The sequence below is a fragment of the Ipomoea triloba genome, chromosome 7 (assembly GCF_003576645.1).
Source record: "Ipomoea triloba cultivar NCNSP0323 chromosome 7, ASM357664v1".
Taxonomy (NCBI): domain Eukaryota; kingdom Viridiplantae; phylum Streptophyta; class Magnoliopsida; order Solanales; family Convolvulaceae; genus Ipomoea; species Ipomoea triloba.
The window spans coordinates 6,434,511-6,455,696 of NC_044922.1; the positions used below are offsets into that span (position 1 = coordinate 6,434,511).

Here is a 21,186-nt window from a genome sequence, read left to right on the forward strand (position 1 = left end):
GCAATTATATATAATCTTAGCTTCAAGGCTGCAGATTGATGGAAGGTTTGGAGTGTGGTATCTTGCGAGGCTTGTTGACGGAAGGGTGATGAGGTGGCAGTCTCTTTCCGGCCACAACCGCGGCGGCGTGGGCGGCCTTATAACGGGCGGCCACGGCCGGAGGGCAACACGCCTGGACTGGAGGTCTGCAACAATTGTTGGGAGGCAAGTACGCCCCCTCCACTGCTGTAGCCACAAGGAACAAAGCAAAGAATATTCCAACAACCTTGATGTTCATGTGTTTTTTTTTTTTGGCGAATTGGGATCTTATAAGTACCTTAATTGTGTTGTTTATGGGCAGGATTGAGTGGAATGAATAAGATTCTGCTTTGGCTTAAATAGGAGACAGAATGCAGTGTTCACATCCACCTCGGATTCTCCAAGGTGATGATATATATTGTAACTTTTAAGTTAATTTCATTTTTTATCCTTCTCCCAGAAGGTTGAATTCCTAATTTCAAGACCGACAAAGCTCAACCTTTTTTAGAGGATATAAATCATGGTAATTGGTAACTCAACTGGACACAAGGCTATATCGTGCACAAGGAGCCCTCTCACTTTGAGAGGTTGCTCCCATACTGTCGCGGGTAGTACGACTCGATCCCTGTCTCTTATCCCAAATTTCACCCATATGACCAGTTGAGCTGTCCATGAGGGCATTTCATTTTTTATCCTAGATTTATAGGTGATAGTCAACTTTTAGTTCTTTTTATCATAATATTATCATTTGGTTCTGGTATTATTGTGTCATGACAATTTTTGGTCATTCGTTAACAAAATCGTTAAATACAAGAACATTTCAATCTTTTTTTATACAAAGTAAATTGACCTCGTTATATTTTTTATGTTTATTTTTTTTTGAAAAAAATTATAATTAAAGACTGAAATGCTTTTGTATTTAATACTGTAACATTTAAGCTATTTTGTTGATAAAAGACCAAAAATGGTCATGCCACAATAATACTAAGACCAAATGTGTGTTCTAATAAAAAATGACTAGAAATGAGTTGTCACCATGGTTGAAAAAATCGCTAGACGCTCGGGGAGCGCCTAGGACGCCTAGCTGGGGATTAATCAGAGCCTAGGCGTCCGTGTATTTTTTTTTATTTTTTATTTTTTTAAAATTTGTTTAAGTATTTTTAATTTTTTAAAGACTAATAATTATAAATTATATAATACTTTAATAGTTAATATTAAAATATTAAATATTACCCTAAAAAATATCTAATGTTTGTACAATTTAGGATTATTTCGCTCAAAATGATGTTGTTTTGAGTAAAATAACCCTTTTTTTTTAAAAAAAAAAAAAGAACAATAGTGAATCGACCGACTAGAAGGCCTAGTCGACGCCTAGGCGGTCACCTAGCCGGCCAGCCACCTAGACCACCATTTAATGTGATACGCTAGGCGATCGATCAGCGCCTAGCGTCTAGGCGGAGATTAATCGGCGCCTAGGCGGGATTTTTGCAACACTGGTTGTCACCTATAAATTTAAGACAAAAAATCGAATTACGTCTCGTAATGTTTAAAGATTTTTTAAAGACCAGGCAACAATGCTTTGGCTTAAATAGGAAACAGAAAGCATTGATACATTCACTTGGCTGTACGTATATGCAATTAGAAATGGTTTTTTAGGAACAAGAATTAGATGTTTCCGCTAACAAAACAAAGATTTTGAGGGAACTCCAACGTTGGTTTCAAGATCATCACTTGCATGATAAGCCCGTCACTTAAAAAAAAAAAAAAAAAAAAAAAGTTCATTCCAATCCCGTCATTAATTTTATATATCCAGCATGTGTATGTTGAATCAGTCTCCACTTGTAAGTTAAGCGGATAATTGGTTTGATAATCATAAAATTCAAAGTTCTATTCCAGTGAGAGTTGTATATTTATTGATATTCTTAGTTTGAGCTCTTTACCGGCTAAGACCACAAAAAAGACACCGGCCTTCACATAATAATTGCAGGCTTGCATGTAAATCAAAGTCGTCCACTTGCATCAGTGTATGTGAATGCAGGTCATCAGTCAGGAACAAATAGAAGTCTGCATTCTGCAATAATTTAATTTGAGTTCTTTTTTACATATATTTTTTTGTCTTATTTTAACTGTCATGTTTACTATTTATTAATCAAACAAAAAAATTAATGCATACGAGCATAAATTTTTGAATTCCTCAAAAGAATTAATGCATGTGAGCATAAATTTTGGAATTCCTCCCATCTTACCATCCCCAAATTCATCAGCAGAAGAAGTATTAAAACTACAAGATGACATTCAATAAATAGAGACTAACTTAATTGATAAAGCTAAGATGGAGAAAACTAATTATATATATACTTAAAATACAAAACATTTAGTTCACTACAAGACTTAGAGAATTGGTGAAAAAAATTGGTGAGAATTCGTAATTTAGTCACAAACAATACTCTTTTTGTAACAAAAAAAAAAAACTTTGACACTATTATTTGTAATAATTGTGATAACTTTAATTTTATTTTTTTTTGTCACGGATAGTATGGTATTTGTAACAACTAAGTATTTGTTACAAATAAGTTGTCACTATTACTATAATGATAGTGTCGTAACCTAAGTTGTTAGCGGGTTGACTCGTTGAAGACCCGTTATGTTTCGTGTTTGGATCAACCCGTTAAACCTATTAAGAACACGTTTAAACCTGTTAATATTATCATATTAACCCGTTTATACAAACTTGTTTATAACTCGATAAGTAAGGATCAATTTATTACATCAGGTCAAGACCCTACACCAATTATTGATGTTCAACAATTTGACATTTGAATTTTTATTGTGTTCAATTTTATTCTAAAAAGTTATTATGGACTATTTGAACCATGAACCGGAGATTCAAAATCATAACCGAATCGAATTGCAGTCATATATACTTATATGTGAGAATTAGAATAAATACGAAAAAAAACATAAATTATTTATAAATATTATAATTTTAATTTTAAACTAATGATAGTAGTTGTTCCAATTGATTGGCGATTTTAATAAATCGAAACCCAAATATTGGATTCCGAGTTTGAGTCATAACCGGAACATTTCGATTTGATTGCTACAATGTCCAGCTCGATTCTGGGTCTACCCCAAGTATTTTCCTTTTATTTTATGCAAAATAAATTCTTCAATCAACCAAGTAAGGTAAAATTTGTTATGGAAAAGAAAAAAAAATTCTTGTGAACCAAATAGACCACTATAGAGAAGTGAATGATTCAATTGAGAGTTATTCACTTTTGGTATTCATGTTTTTTTTTTTTTTTTTTTTTTTTTCACATTTGAGGTTACTTTGAAAATTGTCACATTTAATCTTGCACAAAATGTGACAAAATAATATTTGAGAACTAAATATGAAAGTAATTTAATAATTATAAGACTAAAAGCGAAAAATAACTTTAATCGATTGAAACTAAAGTACAAAAGAGTAGATTTTTCAATTTCCAATTGAATTAGATTTTAAGTTTAATCTTTTTTCAATACTTGACATGAACCGACATTTCTTTTATCCACGCAATAGAGTAAAAGTTTTTTTTTTTTTTAGTACTATTGACTCTGCTACAATGCAGTATCTATACTTAGGCTCAAACCCACTCCCTTTCATATGAGAATGCAACCGGGTGCCACTAGACCAGGTCTTCGCTCAATAGAATAAAAGCTAGGGAGCAAAATATTGCAAAGATAAAAGGAAATCCGGGAGAAGATACAAGAATTCATTAAAGAAATATTAAGGACCAATGCAAACAAACATTACAGCAGCACACAAAAGCCTATAATAAAGGATACAGGATAGAATGACAAAGTTGTTAAACATGAAAACCAGAAACTAATAGCAGTGATGCATAGACAGGATTCAGACTTGCCAGACGAGAACAAACTGCCCTCCAAGAACACAGCTAATCACAAGCTGCTGCATTCATGGCTTCAGGGATGACGGAAAGGATGAGGGAGGATATCCTCAAGAGAAGGGCGAGGCTTCTGGTGAGCTTCGGGAAGTTTAGTCGCGCCATTTGTATCTGCAGGGCAGCAATCTGTTATTTTTCCATTGCAGCAAGGGGGGAAAGGAGGGTGCAGTTGCCCATATGCAGTTGTAACAAGTAGGAATGTGAAGATCGCAACACAGAATTGAGTTGCCATATATTTAGAGAATTTGCAGAGGGGATATGCAGTCTGTTTGTTATCTGCAGTTCACTATATTTAAGTGTTTCTGTGAGAGAAAATGCAATGGAAACTTACTTGTTATATATAGAATTTGGCAAGGCTGAGATCTACTATGCACAGATGCATCTGATTAATCAATTCTGGGATTTGTCCGGCTGCCAGATCCAAATTGGTCTTCCATTGGACATTCCTCCATCCTGAACAAGGAACGCCACTTCAAATCAAATCATCTAACAATAAATAAATGAACAACGTGCATTGATTTTTCAGGTACCTAAACCACAGACACATAATAAAAGACAAACAAAAGCATATGAGACACCTTTCCATACTATAGTTTAAGAAACAGTATTCCAACCAATTGGTTGGATGATGATTTCCAGGCTATTTGATCTTGTGATAGCAATTGGAATTGTCATTTTCTTCAAAGAAACTTTGAAGGCAATTCGCTATTGAATTGACATGCCACCCTGCTGAGAATATTCTCAAACAATTAAATTATTTTTCCAACCATGCTTGAAAGATACTCCTAATTGGCACATCATTTCAGATCATAATCGGTATCAACACCATAATTTAGAAGCTTTTCTGCAATGCAATTGCAACTCTAAAGTACACTGTATATGTTAACAGTAAAAGAGATAGGAAAGCAGAAAAACTTGTACATTCTACACCCAGCAGCATGTGTATGCTAGCATATTAATGCTGTATGTTGAAAATTACAATAACAGTTAGAATAGATCTCAAAATGATCAAATTTCAAATTCCAGAGATACTTATTAAAAATAAAAAAAAATAAAAAAAAAATAAAAAAAGATGTCAAATTCCTGAGAAACTGATTCAGCTAAAGTTTAATAACTACTAGATATGACTAACAATGTGAGCATATCTTGTTTGCATTAAAATATGTATTAAATCACATTGAGCAACTAGTCCCAAGGATGCTTCTGGCCTACCACTGCAGGATGAAGAACAGGCTTGAGCATTCAACCAATCAATTTTTTTTTTTACTTTTGGTGTGAAAAACTCCCCAGAAAAAGTACTGATTTTCTATTGTCCGACATCTCACATCTAACAATCTTGAGGGAAAAACCAAAAGCTCAACATGACCTATTTGACTCCTTAGCATCAAATCCTTGTTGTCAATGAACCTTAACAAGGAGCTGTAACAGTTTTTTGCCTCCTTATTCCTTGGATAGAAGTACAAAGCAATATCATTTGTATCAGGACAGCCCTCAAAAATCAGTGGCCAGTAATTACATCGAGGATGGATCAGAAAATCCACAGTTGATGGCATCTTTTTTGCGAACTCATAAGCTCTACGACAAACTTTGGAAGATGGATGAGCTGTTAATCCTTCATAGAATCTGACAACTGAAGCAATATCAGTCACCTTGAAGCTTCCCATCCAGATATCTTTTTCTGCAGGACAATTTTGAGAGCGAGTAAAAATACCATGTGAAATGTGGAGACGATTGCAGTGTGCAATCTCATTGAAATCTTTAGAACAAGAAAGAACATTGAAATCTCGAATTTGAGTAGTCGACTGACTGATTGGAACTGCAACCTTTCCTTCAACTATATCTCCACCTTCAGTATTTCTTTTACTTTCAACCTCCAATTCCAGAACTGGTCTATTAAGAGGAAATGTAGAGCCAACAATCAAATTAGATGCTTTTTCACCATGTATATCTTTAGCATCTTCATCACTTCCTTTTTGCAGCTTGTAACCCCTAGAAATGAAAGGAAACTCTACATCATGAACTAAATTGGAAGCTTCTTTCCTTGATGAAACTTTAATTTCTTTGGCAGCAAAGCTTCTTTGTAACCTTAAATCCTTGCAAGGTGATGTAGAAGGAAATTCTGCACCATCAGTTATTTCAGATGCCCTCATATTTCCTTTTTGCATGTAGTTCACAGAAATGAAAGGAAACTGTACACCATGTGTTGGATCAGATGTTTGTTCCCTGGGTGAAACTTCAATTTCTTCAACAGATATGCTCCTTTGCAGCTTTGATTCAACACAGGGCAACATAGATGGAAAATCAGCACCATTAGTTCCTTTAAATGTCCTCTCATCAGGTATGTTCTTTGGTTCTTCTAGGGTGCCTTTCCTTTGAACATGTGATTCATTAGGTTGGGCCTTTGGTTCTTCTAAATTGGTTCTTTGCATGTTTGATTCACGAGAATGCAAAATAGATTGCAACTCAGTACTGTAAATTCTATTGGATTCTTTTTTATTAGATCCACCCTTTGGTTCTTCTAGATTGCTTCTTATTTGCACGTCGGGTTCGTGAGAATACCAACTAGATTGCAACTCAGTACTGTCAATTCTGTTGGGCAATTTTTCATTAGATCCATCCTTTACTTGTTCCGTGCCTCTCTGCATTATTCTCAATTCTCCAGAAGTCCTATCAGAAGGCAACTCTGCAGCATCAATCATGTTGAAGGCCCTCAGAGTAGAAGTATCATTTCCTTTCATCGGAGTAGATGTAGATACTTCTAGAAGTCCATCCTTTGGTATCTGTGTTCTGGAATCCCAAGAAACCCTCCCATGAGGCAATCCTTCACCATCAATTTTGTCAAAGCCCACTTCATTAGTACATTCTTGACTATCTAGGCCAATGCTTACTCCTTTGTTATGCACATCTCTAGCCTCATGTGCATCCTCTACTCTTTGCTCCTCCAAATTCCTAAGAGGATGATCACACGAATCAACTGCTTTTTTTCTGAATCTATTTTTGACTTCTTTTGGATCTTTACTTTTCTGCACATTAGAATTTTGAGGCAAAGCACAAGGAGATTCTGCAACACCAATTGAATTGTATGCTCCTTTCAGTAGTCCATCTTTATCTCCACCAGTACTGTCACTTCTCTCTTGCAGGGATTCCCTAGGACACACTTTGGTTTCAGCTCTTTCCACAGACCTGTTGTTAGTATTTTCAACATTACTTCTCTTTTTCACCTCCCAACCAGCACAATCGGAAGAACCAGAAAGATCAATTGTGTTAGGAATCAAGTTATTAGGTTTCATATTTGCTACATCTTCATTGCTCCCTTCCCATATACTGGAATTGCCAGGGCTATCTGTAGAATCTCCCTTATAACATCTACTTTGTAGCCTAGATTCCCAGTTAGGCCCTTCAGAATGCAGTTTTGCACCATCTGCTGAGCTTTGTCCCCTTTTCTGAGGTCCAGCTTTAGTTGAGCTAACCTCTGCCTTTAAGCCAGCTTTAGTTGAGGAAACCTCTGCCTTTAAGCCATCCTCTTTGAGGCTCTTAATCACCGTAGATGACCTTTCTTCAAGAATGTTTTTTAGTCCTTCAACATTACTTCTTATTTGTAGCTCAGATTTCCAACCATGCCTACTTGAAGAAAGTTGCAAATAATCAGAAGAACTGTTTGAACTTTTCCAAGTACTATCATTGGTTTCTTTAGCAATAGTTTTAACCGGCAATCTGGATCTTGGAGAAAGCTGTCTAGAAGCTCCATTACTAGAATTGTGACCTCCTTCATGAACCAAAGCTTTATCCATTCTGAAATCACTACTCTTATCCCATCTTGATTTCCAAGGAGGCCTATGACAATGTGATCTAACATGATCACCTGAACCGGAAACCCTGTTTTGAGACATGTGTTTAGAGTCTTCAGCACCACTTTTCTTTTGTGGCCAGGAAGGCCAACTGGAATGGGAGTTCCAACGGTCTTGTGAAGCAGAACATGTTTTGTCATTCATATCTTTGCCTTTGTCAGCATTAGTATCCTTTTGCAGCCAGGAGTCCCACGAAGGCCAACTAGAATGAGAGTTCCAGATGTCACCTGAAGTGGAAATATTTTTCTCATGCTTATTGTTGCCTTTATCAGCATTTGTTTCCTTCTGTAGCCAGGGGTCCCAAGAAGGCAGATTGGAATGAGTATTCCAACAGTCACCTGAAGCAGAACCTTTCTTCTCAGGCATATCTTTGCCATCATCAGTATTCACTTTCTGTTTTTTCTGCCAGGAGTCCACACAATTACTTGCACCAGAACCTTTTTCCTCAGGCATATGTTTGTCTTCTTGAACATTACTTCTCTTTTGCAGCATGGCATCCCAGGAATGCATACCGGAAGAAGAGTTCACATAGCCATCTGAATCAGAAGTTCTCTTCTTAGGAGTAGGTTCGTAATTTTCAGCATTACTATCATTTGGCAGTCTGGAATCACTGTAACGAAAACTTGAAGGCAAATCTTTCATACCACTTGAATGGTACGGCCTTTTGCGAGAGATATTCTTGTCTTTTTCATATTTATGTTTATCTTTTAACCTGGATCCTCCAGAAAGAAAATGAGAGCGCACACGCCTATTATCATGTGAATCTGGAGCTTTTCTCCGAGGTTCATCTTTTTCAGTATTACTTGTTGGAAGCCCAGATTGCCATGATGGGCTAGACTTCTTAGCCATATCAGCACCTTTATCAGCTTCAAACAACCTGAAAACCACAAACTTCTTCACTAAAAGAATGCCTTTCAACTTTGGCCTAAAGATTACAGAGGAATGAAACCTTATTCTCAGAGATGCCACATAAAAAATAAATTTAAAAAATAAAAAATAAAAATAAAAATAAAAATAAAACAAAACAAAAAAAAAAACCCCAAATCCTACCAAAGAACAGACAAGTAATACTTTCCAACCCCAAAAATTCCTTTGTAAAAGAATGCTCTACTGTTGACCTAAATTTACAGAGGACTTGCAGAGTTAGCCAAAACCCCAGCAGTAAAAACCTAGTCGATTTATAACACCAAATAAACCGCCCAAAAATGAAAATAATTTCACATTGGCATTTCACCAAGCACACTTCATGCGTAAATCTGAACTTACTAAAGCCACAAAGGAACAAGCTTAACAATTTTCATACCACCCAAGCCTGTGATCATAAGAAACACCATACAAACAACAGCATAAAAATTCTCAAAAAAAAAAAAAAAAAACAACAGCATAAAAGGAAAACAAGGTAGAGACATAACATACAAATCAAATATATGTTTATATATGCTGTAGACATACATACATAAATGATATATATTCACACACAGAAACATTTTCAACAAAGATCAAACCTAGAAATTAAATAAGCGTAAACACGCACAAGAAATCATTTATACATACATTCATATGGAGAAGGGAGAAAGAATTGTTGAGTTACCTTTCTCCTTTGAGTATTTGACTAGAAAAGAATGGATTTCTGCTTTACTGAATTCTCACTGTCAATTTGTTTGGTGAGTAGAGTACCGTTTTAAAGGTATCCACCATGATTTCCGATTTTTTGCATCCACCTCACCAACCAATGTTGTGCCTCCATGTCATTCCTAATATTATTTATATTGAAATTTGTTTTTTTTTTCCTCCTAATTTTCCCTAAGGGCATGTTTGCTTGGGAGGAAAAACATTTCCAAGGAAAATGTTTTCCTCCAAATCATGAAAAATGCTCATTTCTTGCGTTTGGTTCATGAATTCAAGTCGAAAATAACATTCAAATTACGTGTATAACTAATAGTACATAATATTTTAACAGTAAATACGTAATCTTTAGACTAGGGTCTATAACATGGTCCATAGAATAACAGTTGTAATATTTTCTCAGATATTAGTATTAATTGGGTAACATGAATTGGCTTTACCCCAAATACTTTTAATTAAATATTAAATAATTCAATATGTCTAGGTTCACAGATTTAAAATTGACTAGGACAAACTTTTATGGATAAGAGATGGAAAGGAAATACATTTGCATTACGAGAATATTCTTAATCATCGAGTCTTCAAAACACGCCAATAAATTCTATTATAGTCATATATAGTAATCTGATACCACAATGTTCAATCAAGTAGAATTGAATATATTTTCCTTTTATTCAAAAAAGAAACCGATGAATTCCATTGTAGTCATAGTACTCCGATGGCACAAACTTCAATAAAGATAACTTTGAAAAATATCATAATCTAACAAAGATTATTCTTGACCGAAAAATAGCCTCGCTTTAGCGTGACTAGGGGGGCCAAAATAGCCTCGAGGCATGTGAGAATCTTCATGTGGTCTTTTTCCAATCGTTATAACGTGGACTAGTATAGGGTCCACAGAACTGTGGTGGAGCCTGGTCCAAAACGACGCGTTTAACTAAGTAGTGGAGAGTTGACGTGCGGCGGACACCGTTCCGTCCGTCCAATTCCCATTATATGTAATTATGTGTATTTTTATGTGTAATTCTGTGTATTCTATTATACACTTCTGTACATTAGTAATTTCAATACCATAATTTCTCCGCATTATTGATTTCTAATACGGCAATACCGTACCGCAATAACATTAAGTATAAAAAATTAAATCATTAATGTACAAAAGTATATAAAAGAATACACATATCATTCAATAGAATACACACAATCAATAGCCTAAGTATTAGCATTACTATTTCATTAGGTATGATACTCGAAATCAATAATGTACAGAATTATATATCAGAATACACAGAATTTATGAATAGAATACACATAATTATTAGTCTAAGTATTATCTCTGGCTCTCTGCTGTTTCATGAGATATGGTATTGGAAATCAATAATGTACAGAATTACATATTAGAATACACAGAATCAATGAAAAGGATACACAGAATATAAGCCTAATTATTATCTCTTATGTTTCATGAGGTATGGTATTGGAAATCAATAATGTACAGAATTATATTCCACAATACACAAAATCATATACCAGAATACACAGAATTTATGAATAAAATACACAGAATTATTAGCCTAAGTATTATCTCCGCTATTTCATTAGGTATGGCATTAGAAACCAATAATGTACAGAATTACATACTAGAATACACAAAATCAATGAAAAGGATACACATAACTAAGTATTATCTCTTATGTTCCATGAGATATGGTATTGAAAATCAATAATATCTAGAATTGCATACTAGAATACACAGAATGTCATAACATAATGCACAGAATATCATCACAAAATACACAAACTCATCTTATAAGTTAAGGTTGAATGGGAAACGGAAAAGCTGTTAATTAAAAGAATCAAAACGACGTCGTTTTGGATTGGGGTGCACAATGCATTGTGTACCCTAGTCCACGATATAAATTGCAGTCTTTTTCTTGAGTCATTACTTTATAGACTATGATTCACACTTCACACAGCTTACAGCTATGTGGATCACAAATAAAAAAGTATTTGTATATATAAAATACGTTATTTGAAAGTACATTATTTTGTATACTGTCAAATTATGTACATTTAATACATAAATAATGTACTTTTAGTATATTAAAAATGTACACTGTATTCACGGTCTAAAAAAAATTTATCTTTTTTTTCTTGATTTGGGTTATTTGATCGGCTTCCATAGTCATTTTCCTAATGTTTCACAAATTAAACAAATGATTGCCTTGAAAATTTTGATTTTGGCATATTCGTGATTGACTCAATGGTAACTCTTAACGGATCTAATGAAAGTTAATCCGCATCAAATAATGTCACGTTAGGAGGAAAAATTCAGGAGAAAATTTTTGAAGGGATGCCTAGCATTATTGAAATGATATTATATATTATATATTATATAAAATTTACTAAAAAAAAAAATCAAAGCGCAAAAAGAAAAAAAAAAACAAAAAAAAACAACCGAAACAAAACAAAAAACAAAAACAAAAAGAAGAAAGAAGAAAGTGATAGATAACGTAACTATCGACTACACTTAGCTTGGCAATTTTGTACACAACACGAAATTGGATACATGAAATCATTCATACGTAAATTGATGGAGAAAGAATTGTTAGCTGGTTGTATATGTCATACCTTTATCGTGTTAATATAACAATATTTGATTATTAGCAAAGAACGAATTAGTACTGTACCGAATTCTTAGTACCAATTTGTTTGGTGAGTAGTTATGAGGTGCTACTTAGCTGAACTCTGAACTGGAGTACGTGGTCTGTAGTCTAAGTTGTGATTCTTGTGAACAGTGTATGGATGCAGTAATAATGTGCATGCATGCATGCATGGAAATGACGTGGTGAGAAGAACGATTAATCAAGCTGTTACAGGTTGTTAAAGTTGTTAAGAAATAATTTATGGGATTTGCCACTTTGCTATAGCTTGTATTGAATATTCCAAGAAAATTTGTGTGAGATTATTTCACATGTCGGGTGAAGATAGAAAATGTAATACTTGTACTGTATAATGGTAGGAATAAAGTGTTTGTTATTTATAACAGAATGTGTAGTAATACTTTTGAAGATAAATGTAATGCTTTTACATTATTTTGATTTTAAAGTATTACATTATTTTCTTCAAAAGTATAATATTTTTCCTTGTAAGTAACAAACACTTTATTTTTAATTATTATTATATTTTTTAGTATAAATATTACATTTTCATATTGACCCAATATATTTTATAGATAAGGATCTCTGGGACGATCTCACATAAGAGTTACTCAAACTTTTCCAAATTCATTCTATATATGTAATTGGGAACTATAAATAACACAAAATGTCAAATCCCTCGACTTATATCACTTGAGTACTATAGATCATTATGTTTTAATTACTAATTTTGTGCCAAGTAACTTATAGTTTAATGGCACTTCTGTGACTTCCAAATGGGAGGTTACAAGTTCAAACCCTCAATGGGAGCAGTCGGATCTAATCGATTGATGCCAAAATTAGGGGATCGCTCGATGCAAAGCCCGTGAGCTCGTACACTCCGCGGGCCAAACTTGGAAAATAAAAAAGATTATTATATTATTATTCTATATTCAAATAATTTAACCTAAATAATATTAAATTTTTTTGGCGTTTAAAAACTAAACAAATTTACATTTTTTAAGATTGTAATGTTGTGTGTGTGTGTGTGTATAGTGTGTATATACTACCTTTGACCCATTTTAGTTGTCTGGTTCGTTTAACGAGCCTTGACTAAAGTTATTTTTAATCCAATTTTCATAATATTAAGTTTAACATTAATATATAAAATTTATAAATTTAGAAACTACATTAAAAGTACTATTAAACACAAAAAAAAATTAAATTTAAAAATAAAAAAAATTACTAAAGAAAATAAGAAATAAAGAAAGAGTTAGTTTGACCAATGAATAAGTAAATAGAGCAGGGAAAATGGGACAGGGGGAATATATAACTTATGAGAAACCCGCGAGCTAGTTCCATAGCTTGCAAGGCCTGCATTTTCACGAGCCAAAAAATTAAGCCCTAATCCGCTCCATCGCGAGATGATTTAAAGTTGGTCCACGAGTTTCGGCCCACCTTAACACCCCTAGCCAAAATAAATGCATTGCAATAGAAGCACAAGTCATAATTGGTTGCCTTGAGGACTAAGATGTAACAGTGCATGGCAGCTCTAGCATCCAATTTTGATATTGCGATTTACTAAATAAAATAAAATGTTAAATAGTTTAAAACATTTTCACCTGCAGTAGAAAGTATGATTTGACTTTTTTCAAGTCATGCAGTAAAGAAATAATGCAGTGAAAGGTAGACAATGTGTATAGCATGACCCTTGTTTTTGTTTGAAATTTTGGTTACTGTTAAGCTTATTACTATTATTATTTATTAATGTATTCTAGAAATGTATGTTTTAAAGACTTGCAATTTTGGAAGTTGCCTATTTATTGCAAATTTAGAATTTTGTAATTTTTCATAATTGGATAATAATATTTTAAATTATGGATTGTGATCTCGTATCAAGGTTTTGGTAAAAGCATATGTTTATGGCAGTGTTCAAAAGATACTGCCTCACATTTGATTTTATATTATCAAATGAAACTGTAGCTATATCGAAATGTAACTGTAGTGTATATAAACTGATACTGAATAACAGTTTCACATTTGTATTTTTTAAATTATCGAATGAAACTGTGTCTATCGGAATGTAATTGTAACTGTGTTGAAATGTAACTGCAGTGTATATAAACTGAAACTGAATAACAGTTTCACAATTTTGGGTGTATATTATCCAATGAAACTGTAGTCATATCGAAATGATATTGTAATTGTGTTGAAAGGAAAATGCAGTGTATTATAAAAAGAAACGGTAGTTGTGTTGAAAGGAAATGAATAAAATGTTCACATATTTGAGTGTATAATATCGAATGAAACTGCAGTTATATCGAAAAAAACTGCAATTGTGTTAAAATGTAACTGCAGTGTATATGAACTGAAAGTGAATGACGCGGAACGGAGGCCGTTTCAGCCGTCTGTTTTCATGAATCAAAACGACATTGTTTTGATGCATGGTCCACAGTAAAATTTGCGGGAATAGGAGATCAAAATTGTCAAATTATCCAAAAAATTAAAGACAATTTGATAAAAATTGTAATAAAAGACCAAATGTGATAACATCAATTGTGAGATAGGGACTAAATATGATGATACACAATAGTCGCAGAACTAATACTGAAATTTGTTCCTTGGGATCTAAACTGAGAAAAAGCTTCTTACTGTAATTAATATGGGAGAACTAAAGTTAAGTACATTAAATAAAAACTTCAGTGAATTTCATTTCTTGTCTTAGTAAATTTATAGAATTATAGGTGACAACTCAATTTTAGTCATTTTTTTTGGGAAAATTGTAATTTATGCCTCTCCATAATATGTCAATTATTAATGTCACCCATGAATTATTAGTGGTGTAAATATTGTCCCTCAATTTTCAAAACGATACATATATTGCCCCTCCCAAGTGTAAATGTTGCCCCTCAATTTTCAAAACAGTACATATATTGCCCTTCTCGTACGGTACGGGAGGGGCAATATATGCACCGTTTTGAAAATTGAGGGTTAACATTTACACCACTAATAATTTAGGGGTGACATTGATAATTGACATATTATGGAGGGGCATAAATTACAATTTTCTCTTTTTTTAAAAAAAAACATCCCATTGGTCTAATATTATTCTGAAATGACCATTTTTAATCCTCCACAGGCTCCATCAACAAAATCATTTAAATTCCGTAAAATATAATAATATATAGTTTGCAGATCAACATATTTTACATACAAAAGATCAAAATGTCATTGCATTTAACGACATTTCAATAATTTTATTGACGGAGGACCAAAAATAGTTATGCCACAGTAATACTAGAACCAAAGAGACATGCTCTAAAAAAAGACTAAATGTGAACTCTCTGACCAATGAAATTAACTCTAAAAACTCCCATAGCTTGTTAAGTTCATGAACCATGTATTACAATATACTTAGTATAGTACCTGGGTAGGACTAAACCAAAGCCCCCGACCCACCTCTTGATAGGCCTCTAAAATTCGAGTCCTCCCGGCTCCCGCCCTTATTACGTGCAATCATTATTGCATGGACCATGGTCCACACAGCTGTGTGGACCAAAAATGAAAAATACATTATTTTTGTACTGTAGATACATTATTTTAGGGTACATTATTTTTGTACTGAAGGTACAATATTTGATATTATATATCAAATATTGTACCTTCAGTACAAAAATAATGTACCTTCAATACAAAAATAATGTACTTTTTATTTTTATCCACACAGCTGTGTGGACCATGGTCCATGCAATAATTTGCCTATTACATGATGGGCTAAGTCGGGCTAAGAGTTTAACCTGTTTTGACAGCTGTATGGAAGGAGATTAGAAAAGGACTTAACACAAAGAACATACACACAAGTAAGATGGAAAATAACTGGAAGATGCAACCATCCTTAAAATTAACATTGTCTTTACATGCTCGGCTAAAGCAAGCACAATAGGCAGTTTACTTGTGCTGCAAAACTAAATGCACAGCCTAAATACAAAAAAGATTGTTTCAGTGTTTGCAATGCTAGTGGATTGTTTATGCATGTGAGTGTTCAAACTGATGTGGTAATACGGAATACTGTATAGAAGATTTCATCCCTAGCTGCATTAAATATCAGAAGAAGGTTTAACCTTCTCCGTTAGGAACTGCAGTATGTGCTCACGTTTCCAGTTGTCAATTCTGCGAAGCAAGTTGCAAAAGGGTGTAGTGAATGATTAGTACAAGAAGTGTTCCGCGTATGTTAGTTCTAAAACTAATGGAAATAGCTAACCTGACGGTTTCCTTGTGCCCTCCATTACCATCCAGCATAATCAACTTCGGTGGAGAATTATATGCATATTGAACTTTTACAGAAGGAAACTTATCTTTCTCTTCTTCAATAAAGCCAACAATTTCGGGATAGAATACCAACTTCCTCATGCAGACTTCTATAACTGCTCCCGCATACACAACCTGCATCAGCATTCCGCTTAAACAACAACTTTGACATTTTGATTCCAATGCAGGAGAAACATATTTATAGAGAAAAGAGAGTTAGAGGACAGTGAGCCTATGGCAAAATACCGGAACTAAAATCTAGAAAGAGAGAATAAAATTCAAAAATAGCAGCTGATGAGTAAAGGTAGTGCAGAAACCTTTCTTAACCACTGGTATCCTGTTATGAATTGATCGGACAAATTGGGTAATATATAAATAAAAAACAGCAAGTAGGGCTATTAAAGGGATCAACTTCAGTTGAGCTTATGACTTTCTGAGTATGATTATAGTAGACTTACAACATAAACACTATCAGACAAATAGTGAAGAGATTTTAAAGTTATATGCTTCTAAGTTGAAGGGAAATTGCTTGACGTTGCATATATATGCTAGCTAATAACTTGACATTTTAATGGCAGCCTAATTTCCAGTCTACAGAAATACTTAACATGAACTTATTTATAGTCATATAAGATATCCTGTGGGAGAAATCCCATCCCCCATATCGAAATATCCTTTGTCTACTCTCCGAATTTCAGGCACATTCCTCCTCTCAAACTCCTAGGCAGCCTAGATGGTGTTCCTCCTCTTCAATTCAACTTGTTCCAAACCAGAAATCATGAAAGGTTAGAGAAACCCGGAATATTTGAAAGGTGACATACTTTCCATTTTGAGATGGCTTGAAATATTCAACACATTTAAAAAAAAAAAAATGAGCGCATCACAAGAGGGTCAGGAGAACAAGGGAGACATTCTTAGTATAAAGACATTTATCAGCAGCTGAGACTAACATCCATCATACCTTGCTTGTGGCATCATCTGAGTCTTCAGTGCAACACTTCAAACAGTCCGACACCACCTCTGAAGGCAATAGAAAGTATAGATTAGTTATAACAGTACTGATGCAGTTCTGAAGATGCACATACAAAAGCACTCTGTAATTATGACAAAATTAAATTTCCAAGAGCATTCCATCATATTTGTTCTTTTCATAATCTAGGTTGCAAAACATATAATACATATCATTTAAACATTGTGGAAACAAGCTATAAAGGCACTTCTCTGAAATAAGAACTATCTTGAAGTTTTAACTTGAAAATGGTTAAGAAGATAAGGAGTCATCTCTTCGTTCTTGTACTTACCTTCTCCTTTGTCTACTCACGGCACTACAGAATAAGGTATGACCGCATATGGACAACCATACACATTCAATAGCAAAGTGCAAGTGACACAGAAAGACAGTAATATTTACCCCTTAAGGAGCTTGCATCGAAATATAGTTGTCTAGCATGAATTATGCGATCCTTTTCCAAGATAAAATAGTTTTGACTTTACATTCAGCAATCGTGATATTTTAGATTTTTAGTCCAGGATTACCAGTGAGCAGTGCCAATGACTATTAAATAGCCGAGAACTTTATTCAAAACTGCACTACTAAAATAATGCTATGCTGACATCACAAGGAACCAGTGTATCCACACAGGATACCTTTTGCTTTTCTGTAAATCCTCATTGAATTTGCTATTAACTATTTATGTCCATTCATAAAGGTCTAACTTCAAAAAATTGGCAAATTTGCACACCTCAGGCAGGCATTCAGGACAACAAAATAGTGACCAACAGAAGATGGAAAAGCATCCCGTCTTTCTTACATAAAACTTGAAAATTAATAAACCCTATAAGTGCAGTTCAATTGAATTTCACTCAAGAACCGAGGCTCAAACTTAAAGTTACCTAGACAAATTTACAAAGAATAGAAAACCCCTTCACACATACCAGGATACTTATGGTAAATGCATCAGATCAAACATCATATGCACTACATTAAGAGATCACACACATCTCAATTTCAGCATATTCACCCCATGATTTCCAGTTCTGTAGTACCAAATAAGAAACCAACACATTTAAACACAGAATATTTCAATTTTTCACATCAAAGCCAATCATTTTTATAAATAACAACCTTCCATTGAATGCAAAAAGTATAACAATCTTATCCTACAACTCAGAAAGCTCAAGCCTATTGATTTCAGTACATTCAACCCCGATTACCACTCCACCGAACCAAATCACAATCAACATAGCTCCAGAAGATCAAATTCGAAATCCAAGAGCAATCACTGCCCTATTCATTAATAATGTCAATAAATAAATAATACCAGAAAAATTAGCATTTTGGAATTGAATTTAGAACTACAATTAAGAAGCTGATAAACCCTATGGAACTGAAAAGTGAAATTTTGATTCGAGGGAGAAAGAGGTGACCTTTGTCTTTAACATACTCGGAAAGCGTTCTGCAGTCAGAGCAGAGAGCAAGACCCGTGAAGCCGAGATTCTCACACTCTTTCGTGCTCAGCTGCTCCTCCGCCACCGCTGCTACCACCAAGCAGTACATAAGCACAGCACCGAAGATCAACGACGACCCGCCCATACTCGTCCCTCTCTCTCTTCGCATCTTTCGATCTTCCTGAGAAGTGGATGATCAGCGTTACTTTATATTTTGGGAAAATCCTACCTTAATCACGTAATACAAATTAACATAAAATTAATTCATATATTATAGGCCGCTATATTTTTAATCTCTAAATTAGTGATAAAGTAAATCATTTTTTTTTGACAGGAAGTAAACCAACTTAGTTGGTGTGCAATAGTATATTGTTGGACCCGGATTCACCTTGAAAGATGAATCCATCACAATTTACATACTAAGAGCATTCACATCTCTAGTTTTTTGGGGTTATTTCAGAGCTATGAACTGATGCATAATTTTATGACAGATGTGGAGTGTGTTTTTTTCTGTTTTTTACTTACTGCCAGAGCTTGCATATTTGTGGAGTCCACAATTTGGTAAAAGAAAATAAAAGCAGCATTGATAGCTGCGTGTGGTGGACAGCATGCGCCCTAGTTGGCGCGTGCGTTGCACGCCCCAGCCCCAGCTGGGGCGTGAACTCCTTCTATTTTTTTTAATTTTTTTTTTTTGCTTTTTCTGATTTTGTGTCAGAAAGCTTTGTTTTTCCCTTTTATTATTTTGCTTCCTTTTTTGTTGGCATCTTCTCTCTCCTAATGTCATCTAAAAATTTGTGTCCAATTCACCACAATGTTGTTCTAATGTTTAAATTGTGAATATTCAGTATGTAAATTGTAAACATTCATCTAGATTCTCCTTGCAAAATGGATTTGGATTCACAGAATAATTTGTTGTGTTTTGATGTGAGTGGCCATACACTCTCATTATTTTAAGAAAGGTCGAAAGTTCAAAACACACACGCACACACACTCTCTCTCTCTATATATATATAAAGGCAATTTATATCGTAGACTAAGATCCACAGTGCATTGTGGATCTTAGTCCAATATCCAAAATTTGACTTTATAATAATGCACATAATTATATAGGTGAGCACACATAAACACTTAATATAATGCATAAAATTCATGTTCATTATATCGTGTGTATATGTATGTGTATTATAAACATGAATTATGTGCATTATGAACATGAATTTTGTATCTTATTAAGTCAAATTTTGTGTATTGGACCAGGGTCCACTGTGCACTATAAACCCTGATTCACGATATAACGATTGAAAAAACAATTTTAATATGAGCAACACTTTTTAGCCATTATTTAGGTTGGCCTGATGCAAACATGGAATAGTTTGGGTACGAGCTTAAACACCCTACTCTATTATAGTTAGAGTCTACTCAAGACACATCATAAAACTTCTGGTCTCTCTATTAACAATTTTATTTTATATATCTTATTTTTTCACAAATTACACTCTAACTTAATAAATTTAGTGATTAAACATGTATACATTTCTTTGTGCTTCGTTATAAACGGTCCTATCTTTGATTAATATATTTGGTATTATTATTTTTTATAAAAAAACATGTATACATTTCCATTACATTAATAGAAAACTTAAAAATAAGTATAATGAAAGCCAATGATAGAGTGTCGTTTGAAAAATAAGGAGAAATAAAATTTGAAATTTCATTAATAGATGATCAATTAGGATTTCCTAAGAGTAATAGTAATTTTGATAAATTTGTTAACAGAGAGCTAAAAAAAATCACTTTATTTATAATTTTAAGGATAAAAAGGGGCAACACTTATAACACATAAATCCGGTCTATTATTATTATTTTATAATAACTTCACGATAAAAAAAATGTAATTTTTTCTTAAAAAATATTCCCCACATATTTAACCTATTTTATTTTATTTTTACCACATGCTCATTTCAACTAAAGAATGCTGTAGATTTTACTAAAAATTTAACTAGGACTTAGGAGTCATATAAGTTTTCGAACTTTTCAGAAATGCAATTAGATTATTTATTTCTAAAAAAAAAACTCTAAATAAACATTTGAAATTGAAAGAATATATATAATTTAGTCTCTTTAAAAAAAAAAAAAATCTATGAACAACTAATAACCCATTCAAACTTGTTATTAAGGGGTAACCAATCAAGTTGGTCAGGTTATTAAGTTAGTAACTACGGATTACAAGATAGGGATCCTTTAGTACTTTGTCTATCCTCATGCAACTAGCACTAAGAGGGAAAACATGCCTGAACATGCAACTCCTAGGACCTATTTACTAACTAAAATTAAAAAATAAAAAAATATATTTAC

At 33.6% G+C, this 21,186-nt stretch overlaps 2 protein-coding genes across 3 annotated transcripts; both read right to left on the reverse strand.

The window, feature by feature from the left end:
- Nucleotides 1–3,749: 3,749 nt before the first annotated feature.
- LOC116025635 lies at nt 3,750–9,489 on the reverse strand. Of its 2 annotated transcripts, XM_031266942.1 has the most exons (5): nt 9,402–9,489; nt 7,466–8,687; nt 5,175–7,432; nt 4,294–4,415; nt 3,750–4,073 (listed from the first exon to the last, which is right to left on the reverse strand). In XM_031266942.1, exons 2-3 carry the CDS (start codon nt 8,657–8,659, stop codon nt 5,213–5,215), a joined length of 3,414 nt encoding a protein of 1,137 aa, XP_031122802.1. In that variant the 5' UTR covers nt 8,660–8,687; nt 9,402–9,489; the 3' UTR covers nt 3,750–4,073; nt 4,294–4,415; nt 5,175–5,212. The 2 variants fall into 2 exon arrangements, with proteins under 2 accessions (XP_031122802.1, XP_031122801.1); XM_031266941.1 differs by having other exon boundaries at nt 5,175–8,687.
- Nucleotides 9,490–15,941: 6,452 nt separating this feature from the next.
- LOC116024759 (selenoprotein F) lies at nt 15,942–19,252 on the reverse strand. The gene is made up of 5 exons (XM_031265746.1): nt 19,220–19,252; nt 18,811–19,012; nt 17,345–17,403; nt 16,337–16,518; nt 15,942–16,245 (listed from the first exon to the last, which is right to left on the reverse strand). Exons 1-5 carry the CDS (start codon nt 19,235–19,237, stop codon nt 16,173–16,175), a joined length of 534 nt encoding a protein of 177 aa, XP_031121606.1. The 5' UTR covers nt 19,238–19,252; the 3' UTR covers nt 15,942–16,172.
- Between the last annotated feature and the right edge of the window lie 1,934 nt (nt 19,253–21,186).

What these genes read in the sequence shown, in the direction of transcription:
- LOC116025635 (XM_031266941.1), bottom strand. Translation starts at nt 8,659, where the DNA reads ATGGCTAAGAAGTCTAGCCCATCATGGCAATCTGGGCTTCCAACAAGT.
- LOC116024759 (XM_031265746.1), bottom strand. An exon ending in CGAGTATGTTAAAGACAAAG is followed by an intron (nt 17,404 to 18,810) that starts GTCACCTCTTTC and finishes TATTGCCTTCAG; the next exon opens with AGGTGGTGTCGGACTGTTTG. An exon ending in CAGATGATGCCACAAGCAAG is followed by an intron (nt 16,519 to 17,344) that starts GTATGATGGATG and finishes ATGCTGATGCAG; the next exon opens with GTTGTGTATGCGGGAGCAGT.